Below are 24,721 nucleotides of genomic sequence, written 5' to 3'. Positions count from 1 at the left end.
ACTTGAAACTGAATCAAATCAAATTGTATTAGTCACATGCGCCGAATACAACAGGTGCAGACATTACCGTGAAATGCTTACTTACAAGCTTACTTACTAACCAACAATGCAGTTTTAAAAAATACAGATAAGAATAAGAAATAAAACAAATAATTAAAGAGCAGCAGTAAAATAACAATAGCGAGACTATATACAGGGGGGTACCGGTACAGGGTCAATGTTCGGGGGCACCGGTTAGGTAATATGTACATGTAGGTAGAGTTATTAACGTGTTTATGCATAGATGATAACAACAGAGAGTAGCAGCGGTGTAAAATGGGGGGCGGGGGCAATGCAAATAGTGTTGGTAGTCATTTGATTAGGTGTTCAGGAGTCTTATGGCTTGGGTAGAAGGGGTAGAAGCTGTTTAGAAGCCTCTTGGACCTAGACTTTGCGCTCCTGTACCGCTTGCCGTGTGGTAACAGAAAGAACAGTCTATGACTAGGGTGGCTGGAGTCTTTGACAATTTTTAGGGCCTTCCTCTGACACTGGTATAGAGGTCCTGGATGGCAGAAAGCTTGGCCCGGTATAGAGGTCCTGGATGGCAGGAAGCTTGGCCCCGGTGATGTACTGGGACGTTCGCACTACCCTCTGTAGTGCCTTGCGGTCGGAGGCTGAGCAGTTGCCATACCAGGCAGTGATGCAACCAGTCAGGATGCTATCGATGGTGCAGCTGTAGAACCTTTTGAGGATCTGAAGACCCATGCCAAATATTTTCAGTCTCCTGAGGGGGAATAGGTTTTGTCGTGCCCTCTTCACGACTGTCTTGGTGTGCTTGGACCATGTTAGTTTGTTGGTGATGTGGACACCAAGGAACTTGAAGCTCTCAACCTGCTCCACTGCAGCCCTGTTGATGAGAATCGGGGTGTGCTCTGTCCTCTTTTTCCTGTAGTCCACAATCATCTCCTTTGTCTTGATCACATTGAGGGAGAGGTTGTTGTCCTGGCACCACACGGCCAGGTCTCTGACCTCCTCCCTATAGGCTGTCTCGTCGTTGTCGGTGATCAGGCCTACCGCTGTTGTGTCATCGGCAAACTTAATGATGGTGTTGGAGTCGTGCCTGGCTGTGCAGTCATGAGTGAACAGGGAGTACAGGAGGGGACTGAGCACGCACACCTGAGGGGCCCCTGTGTTGAGGATCAGCGTGGTCGATGTGTTGTTACCTACCCTTACCACCTGGGGCGGCCCGTTAGGAAGTCCAGGATCCAGTTGCAGAGGGAGGTGTTTAGTCCCAGGGTCCTTTAGCTTATTGATGAGCTTTGAGGGCACTATGGTGTTGAATGCTGAGCTGTAGTCAATGAATAGCGTTCTCACATAGGTGTTCCTTTTGTCCAGGTGGGATAGGGCAGTGTGGAGTGCAATAGAGATGTAATAATCGGTGGATCTGTTGGGGCGGTATGCGAATTGGAGTGGGTCTAGGGTTTCTGGGATAATGGTGAATATCCCATAATGACAGTGAAAATACTTTTTTTTTAATGAAAATGTATTGAAAATGAAATACAAAACTATCTAATTTACATAAGTATTCACACCCCTGAGTCAAGACTTTGTAGAAGCACCTTTGGCAGCAATTACAGCTGTGAGTTTTTCTGGGTATGTGTTTAAGAGCTTTGCACACCTGGATAAAATTCTTCAAGCTCTGTCAAGTTGGTTGTTGATCATTGTTGGACAGCCATTTTCAAGGCGATTTAAGTTTAAGTTGAAACTGTAACTAAGACACTCAGGAGCATTCAATGTCGTTTTGGTAACCAACTCCAGTGTATATTTGGCTTCGTGTTTTAGAATATTGTCCTGCTGTAATGTGAATTGATCCATCCTCAGTTTTTTTCCTATCACAGCCATTAAACTCTGTAACTGTTTTAAAGTCACCATTGGCCTCATGGCGAAATAACTGAGCGGTTTCCTTCCTCTCCGGCTACTGACTTAGGAAGGACGCTTGTGAATAGCCTTGTTATTGTTATGTACATTTTATAATTTTTTTAATGTTTAATTTAGTAAATATTTTATTAACTCTATTTCTTGAACTGCATTGTTGGTTAAGGGCTTGTAAGTAAGAATTTCACGGTAAGGTATACATCTTTGTAGTGACTGGATGTATTGATACACTATCCAAAGTGTAATTAATAACTTCACCATGATCAAAGGGATATTCAATGTCTGCTTTTTATTTTTCCCCATCTACCAATAGGTGCTGTTCTTTGTAAGGCATTGGAAAACCTTCCTGGTCTTTGTGGTTGAATCTGTGTTTGAAATTCACTGCTCAACTGAGGGACCTTACAGAAATTGTATGTGTGGGGCACAGAGATGAGGTAGTCATTCAAAAATCATGTTAAACAGTTTTATTGCACACAGAGTCCATGCAACGTATTATGTTAAGCAAATGTATACTCCTGAACTTATATAGGCTTGCCATAACAAAGGGGTTGAATACTTATTGACTCAAGACATTTCATCTTTTCATTTTTAATTAATTTGTAAACTTCTAAAAACATAATTCTACTTTGATATTATGGGGTATTGTGGGTATTATGGGCTAGTGACACACCTCAATTTAATCAATTTTAAATTCAGGCTGTAACACAACAAATGTGGAAAAAGTCTAGGGGTGCGAATACTTTCTGAAGGCACTGTACTAAACATCCACACATTCTCTATCATGGTATTACTCCATTTTCATTAGGTTGCTGTTGTGATTCAGCAAAACAATCTAAAGGCACCTCAATAATAAGTAATCAAAAGGTTTGAGTTGCTTTTTGTCTTATCAACAGACTTTGAGAACTCCAAAGTTTTTATTTTGTTTTACTATTTCATTTGAATATTTCAAGGTTCATTTTTCTGGTGTTTATTCTTCAGAACAAATGTTATTTCTCACACAAGGGCATCTGTGAATGTTTTTGTGCTCTGTAATGAATTAATGGCTATGTACAAGGTGAGCTACGCTATGTACATAAACCAATTACACAAAGGGTTATTTGTCTGTGTACGTTTCAAAGCATTTAATTTATTCTGTTTTCAGTATGGTATATAGGGTAATTATCTATGTTATAATTACTGTTCATAACAATACATGTGATATTGTGGTGATTTATGTTGTGTGTTTATGGACATTGTGGGTATGTTTGGCAATACAGATGTAGGATTGTAATTTGATCACCCTGTTGCAGGATAACTTTTCTGCAATGCAGGAAATGTAAAAGTTGTGTATTTGAGGTTTAAAAAGGCTTCTGAAGTTTGTAATTTCCACTGACATTTCAGAGTTGATTTTCCCCTACAAAAAAATGTATCAACCCCTACAGAAATTTATATTAATTATAATCCACATAACAATTCACATTTCTTGTTGATGCATGATTATTTTCCTGCTGTAGCAAACTGGGTTTATAAGGATTTATACAAAGGGTGGGTCTAATTCTGAATGCTGATTGATTAAAACCACATTCCAGCTGGTGTCTATTCCACAAATTACCACCGGCTAAATCTATGACGTTGAAATGCCTATTTACTCTGTTCCATCTGACTGCACAATCCACTGTCTCATCAGCCCAGCCAAGCAATTTATAAACGGGATCTCTACTATAAAAAACATCTGGACATTATCTCACATTTCTTTTAGACTAACATTTAGTTTTCAACAGCAGAGATTTGTATAAACCTTGATGTCTGTCTCGCTGACATTTGCAACATTGATTCAATATTCAAATTCGATCTCCAGCTGTCCCATAGTAATGAATGTTTCGAGTTGAGACAGACAGGCTGACAGCGTTTCTCAGCCAGTCGAAATCATGAATCAGCTGGCATCATATTTATGGATAGAGTCTCATTAGCTCATTGTTATGGATGTATCCAAATAAATGTCACTATAAAACAGCTTTAAAAAATGCAAATGCGGATACTTTGCTGTTATTCTGGCTGCATTTTTTTGACGTGACTGTAAGTTAGCTGTAGATTGTTAGCTAGTGTAACAGTATAACTTTACGTCCGTCCCTCGCGCGAACCAGGGACCCTCTGCACACATCAACAACAGTCACCCACGAAGCATCATTACCCATCGCTCCACAAAAGCCGCGGCCCTTGCAGAGCAAGGGGAACCACTACTTCAAGGTCTCGAAGCGAGTGACGTCACCGATTGAAAGGCTATTAGCGCGCACCACCGCTAACTAGCTAGCCATTTCACGTCGGTTACATTCACCCCCCTTTCGACCTCCTCCTTTTCCGCAGCAACCAGTGATCCGGGTCAACAGCATCAATGTAACAGTATAACTTTACGTCCGTCCCTTGCCCCGACCCGGGCGCGAACCAGGGACCCTCTGAACACATCAACAACAGTCACCCACGAAGCATCGTTACCCATCGCTCCACAAAAGCCGCGGCCCTTGCAGAGCAAGGGAAACACTACTTCAAGGTCTCAACGCGAGTGACGTCACCGATTGAAACGCTATTAGCGCGCACCACCGCTAACTAGCTAGCCATTTCACATCGGTTACATTAGCAAGCAAGGGATAAGAACGTTGCCAGCCAGTATGGCAATGGAACATTTAGAACAAACAACTGGGTCGTGTCCATAGATACAGAACAAAAAGACTGAACGACTGGGTCACATTGCTAGTAACCGAACCGATAGAACGAACGATGAACCTCCTTTGTTAGCAACCCTAGATTTGTGTCGGGACTATATCTTGTGGAAGGATGAAATAGTATGAATAAATTCATAAAATTACGTTTTTAATGAAAATATGTCAATCATTATTTTTTCGCAGGGACCCGACTTCATCTCGGGCCTAACAACACCTGTGCCAATATATCCTCCAAACACCAGCTTCTCGGGCATTATCACTTAAACAACACGCCAATAATTGTTTATTACTACGGATACATTTGTGAATCAACATCTGTTTCTAACGCATTTTCAAAGCTTTTGTGTCACATTCAAAGTATGAAACGGTTGCACAATGCGAGGCATCAACCTCAATACAAATTGTGATGTCACCTCTTTTCCAGAAGTCTTTGTAAATGTCCTGTGAATTGGTAGTATAATACCTTAGCTGGCAGGAACAATCCGAGCGAATAGTAATTTTTCTTCTCTCAGAATGTCTGTTTTCCAGTGACTGCATTGAGCAGGTTGGAGGGTTTTTTCCTATTGTTTTGAACGATTGTGAGAAAGTATATCGGGAAAAGTCGTGAGCCTCGAGCACAAAAGTTGGTACCCCTGCCATGCTGTGTAGACCTTCATTGTGACATTTTAGTGTTCACTTGAATGTGTGGTTTATAGTCATCTGAATATGGAGCAGTGTGTCTCACCTGCAGGGCTTTAGTTTTGCACATTGTGTTGGTGCTTGGACTGCCAGACAGCTCTCTAGTAATTTAATGTAACTGCCTTCCCTCTCCAATAAGCACCGGAGAGCATCCCTGCTGAAGCCTTTCAGCTTTTTGGCCTGGGGCTTTTTGACCTTTTCTTAAAGGGAAGGTTTGTTGGGTATATTTGATCTCACAGATGCCAAGGTCAGGTGTGGCTCTGTGTAAATCTACATATCTCTGTTTACAAGAGTTGTACAATGTCCTTCTTGTTCAGTGGCTCAACCATTTCCTGTAGAATTCCAATCTCAACATCAATCTATTCAATTCTGCTATCTATGTTTTACACATAACTCAGTGAGTAGAATAATTCCTTACGTGGATTATACTGTATTTAGCTGTTTGTTGCTGCATTTTTTTGGTCATTACTGTAGATCAGGGCTCTCAACCAATGTTCCTGGAGAGTTACCCTCCTGTAGGTTTTCCCTCCAACCTCAGTTGTAAATAACCTGATTCATCTTTCAACCAGCTAATTGTTAGAATCAGATGTGCTAGATTAGGGTTGGAGGTAGCTCTCCAAGCGCAGTGTTGGAAAGCCCTGCTGTAGATCTGTTTTGTCACCATAGCACCATATACTAGCCACCACTGCAACCTGTACGCTCTCGTTGGCTGGCCCTCGCTTCATACTCGTCGCCAAACCCACTGGCTCCAGGTCATCTACAAGACCCTGCTAGGTAAAGTCCCCCCTTATCTCAGCTCGCTAGTCACCATAGCAGCACCCACCTGTAGCACACGCTCCAGCAGGTATATCTCTCTGGTCACCCCCAAAGCCAATTCCTCCTTTGGCCGCCTCTCCTTACAGTTCTCTGCTGCCAATGACTGGAAGGAACTACAAAAATCTCTGAAACTTGAAACACTTATCTCCCTCACTAGCTTTAAGCACCAGCTGTCAGAGCAGCTCACAGATTACTGCACCTGTACATAGCCCATCTATAATTTAGCCCAAACAACTACCTCTTTCCCTACTGTATTTATTTATTTATTTATTTTGCTGCTTTGCACCCCGTTATTTCTATTTCTACTTTGCACATTCTTCCACTGCAAATCTACCGTTCCAGTGTTTTACTTGCTATATTGTATTTACTTCGCCACCATGGCCTTTTTTTTGCCTTTACCTCCCTTATCTCACCTCATTTACTCACATTGTATATAGACTTATTTTTCTACTGTATTATTGACAGTATGTTTGTTTTACTCCATGTGTAACTGTGTTGTTGTATGTGTCGAACTGTTTTGCTTTATCTCGGCCAGGTCGCAATTGTAAATGAGAACTTGTTCTCAACTTGCCTACCTGGTTAAATAAAGGTGAAAAAAAAAAAGATTGATATGATAGTGTAAGAATATGTCGAAGATAAATACACAACGCAGAGACAGAGGAGAGAGAATCACTGGAGAGAACCACAGGAGCGAATCACTGAGAGAGCATCACTGATGACAGGGGAGAATGACCATCTACCTCCTATTTTCCTCCCCCTGATTTGCTTTGGGGTTTGTGTTGTTGAAGATTAACAATGGTATATTGGTATTAGTATGAGTGTGTTTATCGTATACAGTAGCTAAGCTCCTAAGGTTCAACCTCAATGTAAATATGCCGTTTGAAAATGCACTTACAGTACTGAATATGATCCTGTGTTGGCTTGCTAACTCTCCTATGGGTCCGTCTTGTAATGTATGGAGCAGATGGATTATATTGACGCCAGCTGATTGTTTCCATTGTGTTACAGCACCCCATCATGGCCCATCATCAATATTTCCAGTGGCTCCCCATCGATTATTTGATTCATTTCTTCTGCATGTCTTCTCTCCCAGTAATCTCTTGGATTTATTCACCTGACATCTCCCCGTTTCCTCTGCACAGGAAAGGAGGCTGGCCTCAAATAATGATTAAATAATTAGATTAAAAAATGTGGGCTTTAAACAGGATTAGAGAGTAGAGCGAGAGCAATGAGGACAAGATGAGAGGGTCAAAGCAAATAAAGGAAGATATCCCTCGCTCTTTTTTCCTTTTCTTCCTCTGTCTCTGAGCGTCTAATTCAGGCCCATATCAGATTTGTCATTTGACATGGGAAAATGGGTACTGAGTAAAGACTAGCTCACAATAAAAGTACTTCAGAAACAGTGGCGGTCGGTGCCGTTTAAGATTCTATTACAGCATATTGGATGACTGTCATTCATATTCCATTCACCCAGCTCAATGTAACATTGATAGGTTTAGGCTCCTACATGATACTAAAATTTGCACAATACCATCATGGGGTTGCTACAACCTAGCCTACAAATGAAAGTTTATAATGTGCACAGGTTGAGAGACAAATTGGAGTAATCAAGGTGTCAGACAGTGACACATTCAATGCTGCTTCGCACACTCTTGCTGCATCTAGTTGATCTAGGGTGTAATCGTTAGTCCAAACGGAACATTTTGGAACTAAAATTAGTTTCTATTGGACAAATTCAAATCAAATCAAGCTTTATTTATATTCCATTTCAGACATGGAATGTTCTTCACGGGAAAAAAAACTAGGAAAAAACTAGGAAAATTTAAAAAAAATGTAAATAGTTACTACACAACAAAAATAAGAGGATATAAACAAGAATGACAAACTGAACAACTAAAAAGCACCCTGAGGAGAAGCAAAGCTAAAAGGGTGTTTTAAGATCTCTTTTAAATGTGTTTCGGTCCCCCTCGGGTTCTCTGGTAGGGTATTCCAGAGGCTGGGAGCATAATAACTAAAGGCTGCCTCTTCATGCCTCTTGGTCCTAGGCTTTGGGATAGTTAAAAGGCCAGTGCCAGAGGACCTGAGGGACCTACTGGGTATATAACTTAAAAGCATATCTGACATTTATTGTGGTGTACAATCGTGGATTGATTTAAAAAACAAATATAATAATCTTAAAATGTATTTTAAAGCTCACAGGCAGCCATTAAAACTGGTGTAATATGTGCTCTGTCTGGTCTTGGTCAGTACCCGTGCTGCAGCATTCTGTATGTTTTGCAGTTGACCAATGGCTTTCTTGGGTAGACAAGACAGGAGAGCATTACAGTGTCAGGGCTGCTTGTAATAAAAGCATGGATGAGTCTCTCTGTATCAGCCTGAGAGAGAAACAGCAGCACCTTGGCAATGTTCCTCAGGTAGTAAAAAGCTATTTGCTAATGTGTGATTCTAAATTGGGTTCAGAATCTAAAATAACACCTAGGTTTTTTACCTGGTATTTTATCTTTATTGCCCATGAATTTAAATGTGCAGCCAGATTCTCTCTCTGTGCTTTGGCTCCAACAATAAGTACCTCGGTCTTGACATGATTTAGCTGGAGGAAGTTGTGAGCCATCCAAGTATTTAAATCACTAATACATTATAATCATTTATCCGTGAAGCTAAAATACTGTGGATCGTCTGCGTAGCAGTGAAAATCAATGCTGTGCTTTCTGATAATGCTGCCAAGGGATGTTACCCCACAGTGCATTCTGAAAGTATTCTGACTCCTTTACTTTTTCCACATTTTGTTACGTTACAGCCTTATTCTAAAATGGATAAAAAATATTATTTTTCCTCATCAATCTACACACAATATCCCATAATGACAAAGCAAAAAAAAATGTTTTTTTCAAATGTATTAAAAATAAAAAACAGATACCTTTCTATGACCCTTTGCTATGAGACTCGAAATTGAGCTCAGGTGCATCCTGTTTCCATTGATCATCCTTGAGATGTTTCTACAACTTGATTGGAGTCCACCTGTGGAAAATGTAATTGATTAGACATGATTTGGAAAGGCACACACCTGTCTATATAAGGTCCCACAGTTGACAGTGCTTGTCAGAGCAAAAACCAAGGAGCCAAGGAATTGTCCGTAGAGCTCCGAGACAGGATTGTGTCGAAGCACAGATCTGGGGAAGAGTACCAAAAAATGTCTGCAGCATTGAAGGTCCCCAAGAACACAGAGGCATCCATCATTCTCAAATGGAAGAAGTTTGTAACCACCAAGACTCTGGCAGCCTGGCCAAACTGAGCAATCGAGGGAGAAGGGCCTTGATCACGGAGGTGACCAAGAACCCGATGGTCACTCTGACAGCGCTCCAGAGTTCCTCTGTGGAGATGGGAGAATCTTCATGAAGGACAACTATCTCTGCAGCACTCCAACAATCAGGCCTTTATAGTAGAGTGGCCAGATGGAAGCCACTCCTCAGTAAAAGGCACATGACGGCCCACTTGGAGTTTGCTAAAAGACATTCAGACCATGGGAAACAAGATTCTCTGGTCTGATGAACCAAGATTGAACTCTTTGGCCTGAATGCCGAGCGTCACTTCTGGAGGAAACCTGGCACCATGCCTACGGTGAAGCATGGTGGTGGAGGCATAATGCTGTGGTGATGTTTTTCAGCAGCAGAGACTGGGAGACTAGTCAGGATAGAGGGAAAGATTAACGGAGCAGAGTACAGAGAGATCCTTGATGAAAACCTGCTCCAGAGTGCTCAGGACCTCAGACTGGGGCGAAAGTCCACCAACAGGGCAATGACCATAGGCACACAGTCAAGACTACTCAGGAGTGGCTTCGGGACAAATCTCTGAATGTCCTTGCGTGGACTTATGTAAATGTGATATTTATTTAGCAAAAATGTCTAAAAACCTGTTTTTGCTTTGGCATTATGGGGTAGATTTTTTTTTAATACATTTTAGAATAAGGCTGTGGAAAAAGTCAAAGGGTCTGAATACTTTCCGAATGCACTGTATATAAACTGTACCGGACCCAAAATCAAACATTTTGGAAAGCCACATATGATATGTATTTTCTCTGAGTTATGTTCACCAAGGGTGACAAACTCTCGACCGGTTAAATAGGTCCTAATCCAATTTAGAATTGGACCAGAGAGGCCAAACCTCCTCTCCAGTCTCTCCAGAAGGACATCATGGCCAATAGTGTCGAATACAGCACGAGTCCAAGAGTACAAGGACAGAGAGCTGTTTGGCATCTGTGTTGGCTCTAAGATCATTTACCACTGTAACTAAGGGTGTCTCTGTGCTGTGGTGGGCACGAAAACCAGATTGGAATTTTTCTAAAATACAGTTGGCAGATATAAAATAATTTAGCTGTTTTAAAACCAATTTCTCCAGAATTTTGCTTAATAACGGAATGCTGAAGATTTTCAGAAAATTGCTAAGAGCTGAAGGGGTTTCACCATAGCACTTTTTAGTGCAGTGGGGAAAGTGCCAGCAAACAGGGAGTGATTTAACAATAGCTTGCACTTCTTCAGATATGCAATTAAAAACTGTTTTGAAGAAGGTGATGGGGATAAGATCGAGAAGGCAGATAGAAGGCTTAAGTTGTGATATCACTTTCCTGAGCATGTCTGTGTTAACCAGGGTAAATCAATCCATAGTGCCTTTGCCTGGTAGGCTAGGGCACATATAAGACAAGCGGAACTATGTAGCTAATAACTGTTGTAACGGGGATCCTTATTGTAGCAACACACTTTTGGAGGGAAGGCAATCCCGCGCTGTGTTAGCTAAGTTTTCATGTCATCGGGTGTAGTTCATAAAGTTTGAAGCGTGTATGTTAGGATGGTAACGTTATAATAATTAAGGATGAAGCGTGAATTCATGCCAGGAATAATAAGTGTGAAGTTTGATTTCCTCCCTTCTGTAATAAGCAGCCAATGAGGTATTTTTCCTTTGTTCATGTGTTTAATCTAATACTGTTATAGCGCCGGCTAAACTGTTTATGTATGTAAGCACTTCAGAGTTATACCAAGCTAATAAGTCACTCGTAAGATAAGGTTGTAAGAGTGTGCTTAACTGTATTTTTCATTTACTTTATAGTTCTCACTGAAGGTGATAATTCTGACTAAATCTACAGAATAAAGCCGCCAGTTAAAATCAAGGAACGGTTGTGCTCGTGGTTACTGGAGGGAGCTACACTCTAATCATTCTGATTATTAGTGAACAAGTTAGAAATTGCCTTGTTATATATGCCAAGTTGCTCTTTCAGAATATCATAATGGACCTGTAACTTTGACTTTCTCCACTTCCGCTCTGCCTTTCTGTAATTTCTCTTTAATTGATTAGTTTCCTCACTCATCCAAGTTTCCTCACTCATCCTCACTCTGTTTGGATGCAGCCTTTTTCAACTTTACTGGAGCTATGGCATCAATGGTTGTCCTTAATTTGCTATTAAAGTTGTAGCGGTATTAATTAGAGAAAGGTAAAGAAGATTTTGTTCGGGCGCCAGGCAGGTATTAACCCTGCCGAAAGGAAAATAGTAGAACAGCGAGAGTACCACTACCAGACCCACACACATCAACAGAAGAGACTGCCTAGAGTGTAGCCTGTTGGTCAGATAGCCAGCGGATAGAAAAAAGAATACACACCCTATAGATCCCACATCACATCACAGTCCTTCCACAATTCTTGGTAACCCCACCAAGCATACCTCATATAACAATAATGGCAGAGCAAATAAACAGCAACTTCATACAATAACGAATGAACCCAGTCATCACACAGAAGATTTGCAAGAGTTTGTATTCTCTTCCAGGGAAGGAGTGCAGAGGGTATGGCTGGATGGTACCACAGGTTTGTGCCTGACTTTTCAAAGGTCGCCGAACCCCTCAACCACCTTAAGAAGAAGGGTGTGAAATTCTCTAATTAATACCGCTACAGAAGTGGCGCCCGAACAGGGATAATAAAGTTATAGTTATCAACTAAATCATCACAAGAAGGAGGCAGAATAGGTGATGGAGTATTGTTTATACTCTCAATAAAACCGAGTAGGTCCATCCCCGTTTTGTTCCATTGCTTTGTTTTAAGAAAAGTTTTACAAATGAATCTGCGGAATGAATACACCCCTGATCAACACAATACATTTTCATATCAGCCATATACAAACAGCATCACTTTGCTTGTTCTATCATTTATTCTCATATCTACACGCACTCTTCCTCTCACATTTTCCCTTTGCTTTTGGACTTCAGTGCACAACACAACAGCTGTCTGTGATCAGGCGAAAAAACCTCTCCATGTCAAACCTTCGTACCATAACCGCTAACCGCTACACTCGGCCTACATTGTTGTCACCATATTAGCTAACGTCATTTTCAACATAGCTACTAGAACTAGCGTGTTAGTAAACGCATAATCCAATCCATCCATCTGTACACGGTTTAGCAGTTACACTGGCATTGGTGGCAATAAATTTATAAAACCAAAAGCTTACCTTGACTTGGAAGAGTTGGTTTGTTGGATAGCCTTAGCCAGCTAGCTAACATAAATAGTATTCCTCTCTGTTTGAGTCAGGTTGTTGAGTAGGCTAAATATAACAAAATATATCTCTCTCTCGCTCGCTAAGTGAAAGCAATACAGCTCTCTCTCTCTCTTCTCCTTAATTTATGAAGGAATTAATTTGTTCAAAACTATCTTTCTCGCTTTGTCAAATACTCATCACATTTTATGCACTTTAGCGCTAGCTAGCAGTAGCTTATGCTTTCAGTACTAGATTCATTCTCTGATCCTCTGACAACAAGTCAGTTCATGCTGCAAGAGCTCTGATAGGTTGGAGGACGTCCTCCGGAAGTTGTCATAATTACTGTGTAAGTCTATGGAAAGGGGGTGGGAACCATGAGCCTCCTAGGTTTTCAATTGACATTAATATACCCAGAGGAGGATGGAGAATAGCTGTCCTGCGGCTACTCCATGGTGCTTCCCTAGAGTGCTGTTGAGGCAACTGTAGACCTTCATTGCAAAACATTGTGTTTTAATTAGTTATTTGGTGACGTGAATATATTTAGTATACATTTTGCCAAAAAGTATCACTTTTTTAATGATTCACTATTTTTTCCCCACTGAAATTTACTGAGTTGGATGGTCCTCCCCTTCCTCCTCTGAGGAGCCTCCACTGTTCAGAAAGTGAAAATACATGTTTAATGATCTTATCGTTGTGTTTACAGAAGCTACACAGGTTTGAGTGTACTTATTATCTAGATATTTGTTCTCAGCATTTTGTTAATTAAATAATGTAACATTACTTATATTGTAATATCATCCATGTGGAATTAATGTCTTCAGAATTCTCCTCTCTCCTGATCTGAACTACCAAAGTGACACCAGTATGTTTGAGGATGAATGACTCTTCATAAAGATGGATGGCTGGTTTCTCTGGTTGACATTGGTGGAATTAATAGGGATGAGAGTGAGTACTTGAGTACTCGAATGGATGTAAAAACTCGATCTTTAACCAGACTAGAGATACCCTTTTTTTTATACTGTAAAACTATTTGGTGGAATGTGCTTTGTGGCTGCCCGATCATGCAAGTCAAACGTTGTCCATTTGTTCATGTGCATTTGCACAATTAAAAAGAAACTAAGCCAAGCATCAGTTCTTCTCCCTAAATTAATTTGCCCATCCGTGTCTTACTCACTCAATTGCGCTGTGACCACTCCCTCTATACACGCATGCTCAGTGCGCTGCATACAAGCTCCCATTAGGCCCACAGAAATAAAGGCCTGTAAAACAATATATAATAATCTAAGTGATGGGATACACAAGCTACATACCTTGTCAAATGACAACAGTTTTTATCACAGAGCTTTTTATCACAGGGCTTTTTATCACAGGGCTTTTTACCACAGGGCTTTGCACACCTGGATTGTACAATATTTGCCTATTATTTTTTTATTCAAGCTCTGTCAAGTTAGTTGTTGATTTGTACTAGATAGCCATTTTCAAGTCTTGCCATAGATTTTCAAGCAGATTTAAGTCAAAACTGTAATTAGGCCACTCAGGAACATTCAATGTCATCTTTGTTAGCAACTCCAGTGTAGATGTGGCCTTGTGATTTAGGTTATTGTCCTGCTGAAAGCTGAATTCATCTCCCAGTGTCTGTTGGAAAGCAGACTGAACCAAGTTTTCCTATAGGATTTTGCTTGTGCTTATTTTTATCCTAAAAAACTCCCTAGTCCTTGCTGGTACCCATAACATGATGGCGCCACCACCATGCTTGAAAATAATGTGGTTCTCAGTGATGTGCTTCTACACCTGCATTGCTTGCTGTTTGGGGTTTTAGGCTGGGTTTCTGTACAGCACTTTGAGATATCAGCTGATCTAAGAAGGGCTATATAAATACATTTGATTTGATGATTTGATGATGTGTTGGATTTGCCCCAAACATAACGCTTTGTATTCAGGACAAAAAGTTTATTCGTCAATTTTATTTTTTACGTCTACTAATCTGTGCCTTGGAAAACCTCCCTGGTCTTTGTGGTTAAATCTGTGCTTGAAATTAATTACTCGATTGAGGGACCTTACAGATAATAAATTGCTTGGACTCATTCAGTGTTCAATAATAGTGGTTAACATGATTTTTTAATGACTACGCCCTCTGTGTACCACACACACACACACAATTATCTGTAAGGTCCCTCAATCGAGTAATTAATTTCAATAATTGTGTGTGTGTGTGTGGTACACAGAGGGCGTAGTCATTAAAAAATCATGTTAACCACTATTATTGAACACTGAATGAGTCCAAGCAATTTATTATGTGATTTGTTAAGCACATTTTTACTCCTGAACTTGACCAAGAAATGTTAGCTTTTTATTTAATTTGTTTTAAAAGATCCACTTTGACATTATGGAGTATTGTGTCTAGGAGGGAGGGAGAGAGAGAGATCTGCTAATATGTTCTCTATGCACACTGCACAGATTGTTCGTTTGGTTTCACAGACACTGCTGAAGTCAGATTTCGTAATTATTCAGTACAGTTTAAATACAAGTGTGATGCTTGTATCTTCGAAGTGTCTGCCACTAATTTATTTCTTTACTGCTGCTGTCCCAGTGTAATTGGATTTAGCCATTTGTGGGGACTATCAACTTGACGGTGCTTATTGATTCCCCACTGGATTGTATTTGACATGTCAAGGTGAGAGCTCAAACTACAGTAAAGGTCGAAGCCTGATTTATTTAAACCATATAATCCCATAATTTGGGCCGGCACAATTACCATATAACCGTGTATTGGACGGTTAAGGATGAAGACCGTCATGAAAATAAAATAACTGTTGAATGAACAGCTGACTGAAGACGGGACGGCCGGGCATTCATGCTGTTGAGTCAGTTTCTGCGGCAACATGGACTCAACAACGTGATGAAACTTTATTGGTCGTTGCTGGAATAAGCAAGGTGTTAGTAGCAAACCAGCACACACAGAAAGGTGCAAGCAAAGTGTAGCAGCAGCACTCATAGAAATAACATTTATAGAACTGGCTTGGAACCTCTAACCCTGGCAATTTGACTGGTAAACTCATGGGTACACTCACAATGGCTGCCTGGTATTGTGATGCACTAATTTTCATGGTAATGTAGAATGTTTGTTCAAATTATGTTAGCTGATGTGGCTCATGCAATGGAATGTTGAATCTACAAATCACAGCACATCTTGATGCGTACACTTCCTGCTTTGCTCCTAAGTGTACACTCGCAATGGCCACCAGTCCACCCATTATGCCATGGTCAGTACTATCCGGAATTCTTGGGACATCCCTACGCTAACCTTAAAGGGATACTTCAGGATTTTGGCAATGAGGCCCTTTATCTACTTCCCCAAAGTCAGATGAACTTGTGGATATCATTTTTGGGTGTGTTCGTAAATTCACTCTTGAGTGCCAGAGTGCGCTCAGAGTGCGCTCTGGGTGTTTGTAAATTCAGAGAATTGTCAGATTGTCCATTCATCAATTCAGAGCTTTCCGCTCTCGGAGTATTCAGCGCGCATACTGGACACTCTGGCCCGAGGAGGACAGTTGATCAGAGCGTGCTCACCTCACAACGGCAGTCAAGCACCCAAGCTAACTGACTATAGATGGCTAGCTTGTTTGATACTTCCAGACACATGAGAGACACATTCTGATAATTTTACTCGCACTAGCAGAGCTGGTTAGACTGTTTTCATGTTATCCAGAGCGCTGGTGACTGTAACTGTGCTGCTGGCAGCAATTTCATTATGTATTTTTGCCAATGTTTATTGACCCTTACAAAAGATTACAGTTTTGAAACTGAAGTAAAAGTGCAGTAACTGCAGTCGACTGTGGTATTTTGGATGCAGTAATTGCAGATTTTTTTTCTCGTAACGGGACAGCGGTCATATTCAACGGATGTTGCGCGTTTGTAAATTCATCAGTTATTCTGTGCTCTGGCACACTCAGACGAGTGCTCTGAAATCAGAGTAGATAGCCAGAGTGAATGTACGAACGCATCCTTTGTCTCTGCGTGCTGTTTAATCTAGGATAGGGGGCAGAGTTTTCACTTAGGGAAAAATAGCGTGCCCAATTTCAACTTCGTTCTACTCATCCCCAGAATATAAGATATGCATATTATTAGTAGATTTGGATAGAAAACAATCTGAAGTTTCTAAAACTGTTTGAATCATATCTGTAAGTATAACAGAACTTATGTAGCAGGCAAAACCCTGAGGACTAACCATTTTTTTTTTAAGTCACTGTCTGTTCAATTAGTTTTTATGGGCAGGCCAGATTTATAATCACTCTATTCTCAGTTCCTACTGCTTCCACTGGATGTCACCAGTCTTGGGAAATAGGTTGAGGTTATTCATTTGTGCAATGAAGAAGAAGGCCACCAGGAAGTAGAGTAAAATAAGTTGCTAACTAGCGTTAGCGCAATTGCTAACTAGCGTTGGCGCAATGACTGGAAGTCTATGGGTATCTGCTAGCATTGGCTCGCAAAACTACCTCTAACACCCTCTGAATGGCACACATACACAATCTATGTCTCAATTGTCTCAAGGCTTAAAAATCCTTCCTAATGTTTTGTACACTTGCTTGTTTGTTTTTTGGCTTATTAAGCGTTTTGAGATGTCTATTATGGAAAGTGCTTTAGAAGTTTAATAAATTATTATTAATACAATTTGTACGCTTGTACTGAACAGTACAACCAGTGTGTAGAGATTAACAAGGCAGTTATTAGCTTCTATATTGTTGCTCCTGTCCTATACAATCCATAGTGCATAGGCCTTCAGTATTCCTATAACCCTGACCTTTGGCTCAATCTCTCAGTAATGTCTGTAATCTTGAGCAGTAGGTAGCTCCAGGCCTCCCAGGGCTCAAGCTGGGCTGTTGGACAGACAGTTCCACTCTGGACACAGGCTAGTCAGTCACAGGAGGAGAGGCTTGGCCTGAAGCTCAATATCTGATGAGGCAGTTACAGGCACTGGCTCAGGCCACAGCTAGGTGTCACAATCAACCAGGCCCCCACACTAAAATAACTGTAGGCTAGCCTTACTGTGTTGTGTGAGCATATGGCCTCTGGCAACAGGTTTAAACCTTTATGGCAAACAGGTGTGGACTAGCCAGGTAATTAAAGGGTCAGTACAGGCCAGCAGGGTTCAAGCCCCTCTCCATCTTGTCTGCCTCGATCGCTACAGCCTTTGATTCTTATTTCTAATGCATATCCTGAAGACTAAACACTACAACATTTGTTTGACAGCGGTGTTTTTAGTCATTGTTTTGAAATGTCGGGACATTTCAGATTGTCACTATTCAAATCGTCTATCTCTCAACCTGTGGCTGTAGCTGTCAGTTGAGTTGAAAGCTGTCTGATTATTGAACTATAGCATGAGTCCCCCTATTGGCAACAATGGTCTGACTGAATGAGTGGCTGTGTGTGCACAGATTTATGGTATGTTGAATCATGTTACCATGACTAATCATATTTTGTATTTAGTAAAGAGTATGCATTGGATTCTTGAACATAAGGGTTTTAGCTCAGTGGTCAGTTTATTAGGTACACCCATCTAGTACCGGGTCGGACCCCCCTTTGCATCCAGAACAGCCTGAATTATCTGGGGCATGGAAACGTTGCTCAATTTGTAATCAAGTGACCTAACATGTGCCAGGAAAACATTCCCCACACCAGTACATCACAGCCACCAGCCTGTACTGTTGACACCAGGCAGGATGAGGCCATGGACTTACGCCAAATCCTGACACTGCCATCAGCATGATGCTCCAGGAACCGGGATACATCGGACCAGGCAACGTTTTTCCACTCTTCAATTGTTCAGTGTTGTCGATCGCGTGCCCACTGGAACCGCTTCTTCTTGTTTTCAGCTGATAGTAGTGGAACGTCTGCTGCAATAACCCATCTGTGACAAGGACTGACGAGTTGTGCATTTAAAGGTGCCGTTCTGCACACCACTGTTGTACTGTGCCATTATTTGCCTGTTTGTGGCCTGCCTGATTCTTGCCATTCTCCTTCGACCTCTTGTCAACGAGTTGTTTTGCCCATAGGACTGCCGCTGACTGGATGATTTTGGTTGGTCACACCATTCTCGGTAATCCGTAGACGATCATACCATGTTTAAAGTCGCTTATATAACCTGTCTGCCTGCTTTATATAGCAAGCCAAGGCCACGTGACTCACTGTCTGTAGGAGCAAACTATTTTCGTGAACGGGGTGGTGTATCTAATAAACTAGCCACTGAGTGTATGATAACCTTGCTGGCATGCCATTCAAACATCACAGTGCTGAGCACATGCCATGATCGACTGGAGTCCACCTTTTGAGACAGACTGTTGTTTTGTAATTGTCTGAGCTGAAGCATAATACGGCAGGATAACACACTGCATGTTCTTTATGATTGAACCTCAACATTCTTGCCACATTACTGTATCCATTCTCTATATAGGCTGCTGTGGTTGACCTTGTGCTCCAGTGTGAGGCGTCATAAAATGGTACCTTTTCAGTACACACACTGGTGGTTGGCCCCGAGGCTGTGGAGGCAGTTGATCCCCAGACAGATTAGGCTGTAATCAGAAGTCTCTGTGGGCCAGGGCTCAAGCAGCACATCTGGGCTCTCCTCTCCTCGGGGTGTTTGAAGGATGGCTGGAGACAGAGACAGGGTTTCTAACAAAACATCACTGTAAGAGGGAGAACAACAGTCATTGATGTCATATACAGTTGGAAGTCGGAAGTTTACATACACCTTAGCCAAATACATTTAAACTCAATTCCTGACATTTAATCCTAGTAAAAATTACCTGTTTTAGGTCAGTTAGGAACGCCACTTTTTTTTAAGAATGTGAAATGTCAGAATAATAGTAGAGAGAATGATTTATTGCAGCTTTTATTTCTTTCATCACATTCCCAGTGGGTCAGAAGTTTACATACACTCAATTAGTATTTGGTAGCATTGCCTTTAAATTGTTTAACTTGGGTCAAACATTTCGGGTAGCCTTCCACAAGCTTCCCACAATAAGTTGGGTGAATTTTGGCCCATTCCTCCTGACAGAGCTGATGTAACTGAGTCAGGTTTGTAGGCCTCCTTGCTCGCACACGCTTTTTCCGTTATGCCCACAACTTTTCTATAGGTTTGAGGTCAGGGCTTTGTGATGGCCACTCCAATACCTTGACTTTGTTGTCCTTAAGCCATTTTTCTTAACTTTGGAAGTATGCTTGGGGTCATTGTCCATTTGGAAGATCCATTTGCGACCAAGCGTTAGCTTCCTGACTGATGTCTTGAGATGTTGCTTCAATATATCCACATAATTTTCCTCCCTCATGATGCCATCTATTTTGTGAAGTGCACCAGTCCCTCCTGCAGCAAAGCACCCCCACAACATGATGCTGCCACCCCCGTGCTTCACGGTTGGGATTGTGTTCTTCGGCTTGCAAGCCTCCCCCTTTTTCCTCCAAACATAACGACGGTCAGCCTCCCGGGTGGCGCAGTGGTCTAAGGCACTTTATTGCAGTGCTAGCTGTGCCACCAGAGACTCTGTGTTCGAGCCCAGGCTCTGTCGCAGCCGGCTGCAACTGGGAGATCCATAGGGCGACGCACAATTGGCCTAGCGTAGTCCGGGTTAGGGAGGGTTTGGCCGGTAGGGATATCCTTGTCTCATCGCGCACTAGCGACTCCTGTGGCGGGCCGGGCGCATTGCACGCTGACCAGGTCGCTAGGTGTACAGTGTTTCCTCCGACACATTGGTGCGGCTGGCTTCCGGGTTGGATGTGTGTTGTGTCAAGAAGTAGTGCAGCTTGGTTGGGTTGTGTTTCGGAGGACGCATGGCTCTCGATCTTCATCTCTCCCGAGCCCGTACGGGAGTTGTAGCGACAAGACAGTAACTACTAACAATTGGATACCATGAAATTGGGGGTAAAAATAAAATAAAAAATTAAATAAGAAACATAACGACGGTCATTTTGGCCAAACAGTTCTATTTTTGTTTCATCAGACCAGAGGAAATTTCTCCAAAAAGTACGATCTTTGTCTCCATGTGCAGTGGCAAACCGTAGTATGGCTTTTTTATTGCGGTGTTGGAGCAGTGACTTCTTCCTTGCTGAGCGGCCTTTCAGGTTATGTCAATTTAGGACTTGTTTTCCTGTGGATATAGATACTTTTGTACCTGTTTCCTCCAGCATCTTCACAAGGTCCTTTGCTGTTGTTCTGGGATTTATTTGCACTTTTCTCACCAAAGTACGTTCATCTCTAGGAGACAGAACACATCTCCTTCCTGAGCGGTATGACGGCTGCGTGGTCCCGTGGTGTTTATACTTGCGTACATTTGTTTGTACAGATGAACTGATACCTTCAGATGTTTGGAAATTGCTCCCAAGGATGACCAGACTTGTGGAGGTCTACAGTTTTTTTTCTGAGGTCTTGGCCGATTTCTTTTGATTTTCCCATGATGTCAAGCAAAGAGGCACTGAGTTTGAAGGTATGGCCTTGAAATACATCCACAGGTACACCTTCAATTGACTCAAATGATGCCAATTAGCCTATCAGAAGCTTCTAAAGCCACGACATCATTATCTGGAATTTTCCAAGCTGTTTAAAGGCACAGTAAACTTATTGTATGTAAACGTCTTATTGTATGTAAACCCACTGGAATTGTGACACAGTGAGTAATAAGTGAAATAATCTGTCTGTAAACAATTGTTTGAAAAATTACTTGTGTCATGCACAAAGTAGATGTCCTAAACGACTTGCCAAAACTATAGTTTGTTAACAAGAAATTTGTGGAGTGGTTGAAAAACGAGTTTTAATGATTCCAACCTAAGTGTATGTAAACTTCCGACTTCAACTGTACATACAGTTCTGTGAAATACTGCTATGTTTATATATGACAATTGTATACCGTCACACTGGATGGAACATGTTCATTTATAGTCTCATTACCAAAAGAATCAACCACAGCCATGATTCCAGGTCAGCCAGTTGATCACACATTTGGGAGACAGCTTGGTCTCTGAGAGTTGTCCATCTTGAAAATGCCCCTGTCTTGTTTAATAACAAATAAAGTGTCATGTATGTTTCCATTCAAATGTCATGAATCATCCTTAGCCTCTCTTAAGAATTCGCTGCCTGATATTTTTCATACGATATGGGTTATGAGGATCATAGACAGCATTGGTTATAGATCGCGGGGCTTCATAGGCAGCGACAGGCTGGTGTGTTTTGTGATTGATTTATGTAGCTTAAAAGCTCTCCTGTTATTTCTTCTGATTTACTGTCAGATAAAACAGCTGCTCCTCATCCTTATTGGATGGGCCTTGGGATGAGACGCCGGTTTGGAACAGGGCCATAAATTACCCCTCTCTCTATTGGCCTGCAGTGAGGGGAGAGTAGAAGGGATGTGCTGCCTGCTATAGGGATGGGATGAGGAATCCCGGGCTTGTATCACTGGGAAAGACAGAGGTGCTTTTGGAGATCAATCTCAAAAAGTCTCCCTTTGTAATACACTCGTTGTGTAACATTGATCATACTCTAGGCCAGAGTGGAGTGGAGGACCTTATTCTAGTCTAAAAGCTTTCTTTGTGTATAATGACATTCTTGAAACATGACAAGTGCTTTGAAGTTTGTCTAATTTCTCTGAAGAATGAGAAGGAGTTGGAGAATGTGTTTCTCGTGTTCCCACATCTATTTCACCTACTTAAATATGTATTTGTTTGAGCTAATGTCTTTGTTTGTGATTGAGTGAGACAATTGACACAAGTTTTAATGCTGTAATTGTTGTTTGCATGTGTTTATCTAAGGACACATTTACTTTAAACTACCCTCTTTCTTCTATTCTTTTCCTCTCTGCTCTCTCATTTTTGTCAATTGGACCTCAAAGGAGTCCATCTTGACATTTTACGCTGCGTGATGTCTCCATGAGTCTGACAAAGTCGGTTTCTGTCTGTCTTCAGGTTCGACTACCAGGAGCTGCTTCATAACTCCAGCTTCTGCCTGGTGCCCCGCGGTCGTAGGCTGGGCTCCTTTCGCTTTCTCGAGGCCCTCCAGGTACGTGGTTTGAAGTTTCCCCAACAAAAAACCTGTCCCTCAGAGGCTCCTTGCGTCTCCAAGTGGTTCCCTTGGAAACGGGGGCTAGTCGTTGGCATGGCAGCCGGGGTTGGAGCCTGTGAGTTGTGCAGGCCCTGCAGTCTGCCAGGCCTGATGCTTGGGTTATTTGTATTGACAACCTGTCATCTTTTCAGAAACAGCTGCAGAAGAGTTTTGTACTATAGATACAGAAGAGACCTATTTTTATCTCAACACCTCCCACTTTCATTAACACCTGATCGCCTCCTCTCAGGCATGTTTATTTGGACTGACAGTAGCGTCCCACTGAGCCTCTATAGAAGTATCTTAGAATTGTTTATTACTTGGAACTATCCCATTGTAGATGTACATGTGTCTCTATATCGACAGAGGAAGTTATGATGGACATCCAGATACACTGAGGCCTGCATGGCTGAAAGTAAAGAATGAAGGAAGTAGCCTAGTCATTTCTACCCCACTCTGTACAAATCAAACCAATCAATCAAATGTATTTATAAAGCTTTTCTTACATCAGCTGATGTCACAAAGTGCTGTACAGAAACCCAGTCTAAAACCCCAAACAGCAACCAATGCAGGAGTAGAAGCACAGTAGCTAGGAAACATTCCCTAGAAAGGCCAGAACCTAGGAAGAAACCTAGAGAGGAACCAGGCTATGAGGGGTGGCCAGTCCTCTTCTGGCTGTGACAGGTGGAGATTATAACAGAACATGGCCAAGATGTTCAAATGTTCATAAATGACCAGCAGGGTCAAATAATACTAATCACAGTGGTTGTCGAGGGTGCAACAGGTCAGCACATCAGGAGTAAATGTCAGTTGGCTTTTCATAGCTGATCATTCAGAGTATCTCTACCGCTCCTGCTGTCTCTAGAGAGTTGAAAACAGCAGGTCTGGGACAGGTAGCACGTCTGGTGAACAGGTCAGTGTTCCATAGCCGCAGGCAGAACAGTTGAAACTGGAGCAGCAGCACGGCCAGGTGGACTGGGGACCGCAAGGAGTCATCAGGCCAGGTAGTCCTGAGGCATGGTCCTAGGGCTCAGGTCCTACGAGAGAGAGAAAGAAAGAAAGAGAGAGACAGAAAGAGAGCATTAGAGAGAGCATACTTAAATTCACACAGGACACCGGATAAGACAGGAGAAATACTCCAGATATAACAGACTGAACCTAGCCCCCGACACATGAACTACTGCAGCATAAATACTGGAGGCTGAGACAGGAGGGGTCGGGAGACAGTGTGGCCCTGTCCGACGATAACCCCGGAAAGGGCCAAACAGCAGGATATAACCCAACCACTTTGCCAAAGCACAGCCCCCACACCACTAGAGGGATATCTTCAACCACCAACTTACCATGAGACAAGGCCGAGTATAGCCTACAAAGATCTCCGCCACGGCACAACCCAAGGGGGGGCGCCAACCCGGACAGGAAGATCCCGTCAGTGACTCAACCCACTCAAGTGACGCACCCCTCCTAGGGACGGCATGGAAGAGCACCAGTAAGCCAGTGACTTAGCCCCTGTAATAGGGTTAGAGGCAGAGAATCCCAGTGGAGAGAGGGGAACCGGCCAGGCAGAGACAGCAAGGGCGGTTCGTTGCTCCAGTGCCTTTCCGTTCACCTTCACACTCCTTGGCCAGACTACACTCAATCATAGGACCTACTGAAGAGATGAGTCTTCAATCAAGACTTAAAGGTCGAGACAGAGTCTGCGTCTCTCACATGGGTAGCAGCTGTTTGCTTAGAAATACTAGGGACGGTAAGGAGGCCTGCATCTTGTGACTGTAGCGTACGTGTAGGTATGTACGGCAGGACCAAATCGTAAAGATAGGTCGGAGCAAGCCCATGTAATGCTTTGTAGGTTAGCAGTAAAACCTTAAAATCAGCCCTTACTGGAGTAATATGATCACATTTTGGGGTTCTAGTCAAGATTCTAGCAGCTGTGTTTAGCACTAACTGAAGTTTATTTAGTGCTTTATCCGCGTAGACATAAAGTAGAGCATTGCAGTAGTCTAACCTAGA

General features: G+C 42.1%; 1 protein-coding gene across 1 annotated transcript in view; it reads left to right on the top strand.

Moving 5' to 3' along the window:
- The window catches only part of LOC139556310 (exostosin-1-like), a 311,555-nt gene that overhangs the window by 214,993 nt on the left and 71,841 nt on the right, over positions 1–24,721 (top strand). Inside the window, exon 3 of the mRNA XM_071370129.1 lies at positions 22,576–22,669. Coding sequence (XP_071226230.1) covers positions 22,576–22,669 — 94 coding nt within the window. The remainder of the gene's footprint in view (positions 1–22,575; positions 22,670–24,721) is intronic.

The sequence above is a fragment of the Salvelinus alpinus genome, chromosome 27, assembly GCF_045679555.1.
Source record: "Salvelinus alpinus chromosome 27, SLU_Salpinus.1, whole genome shotgun sequence".
Taxonomy (NCBI): Eukaryota; Metazoa; Chordata; class Actinopteri; order Salmoniformes; family Salmonidae; genus Salvelinus; species Salvelinus alpinus.
This window is presented reverse-complemented; position numbering and strand designations above follow the sequence as displayed.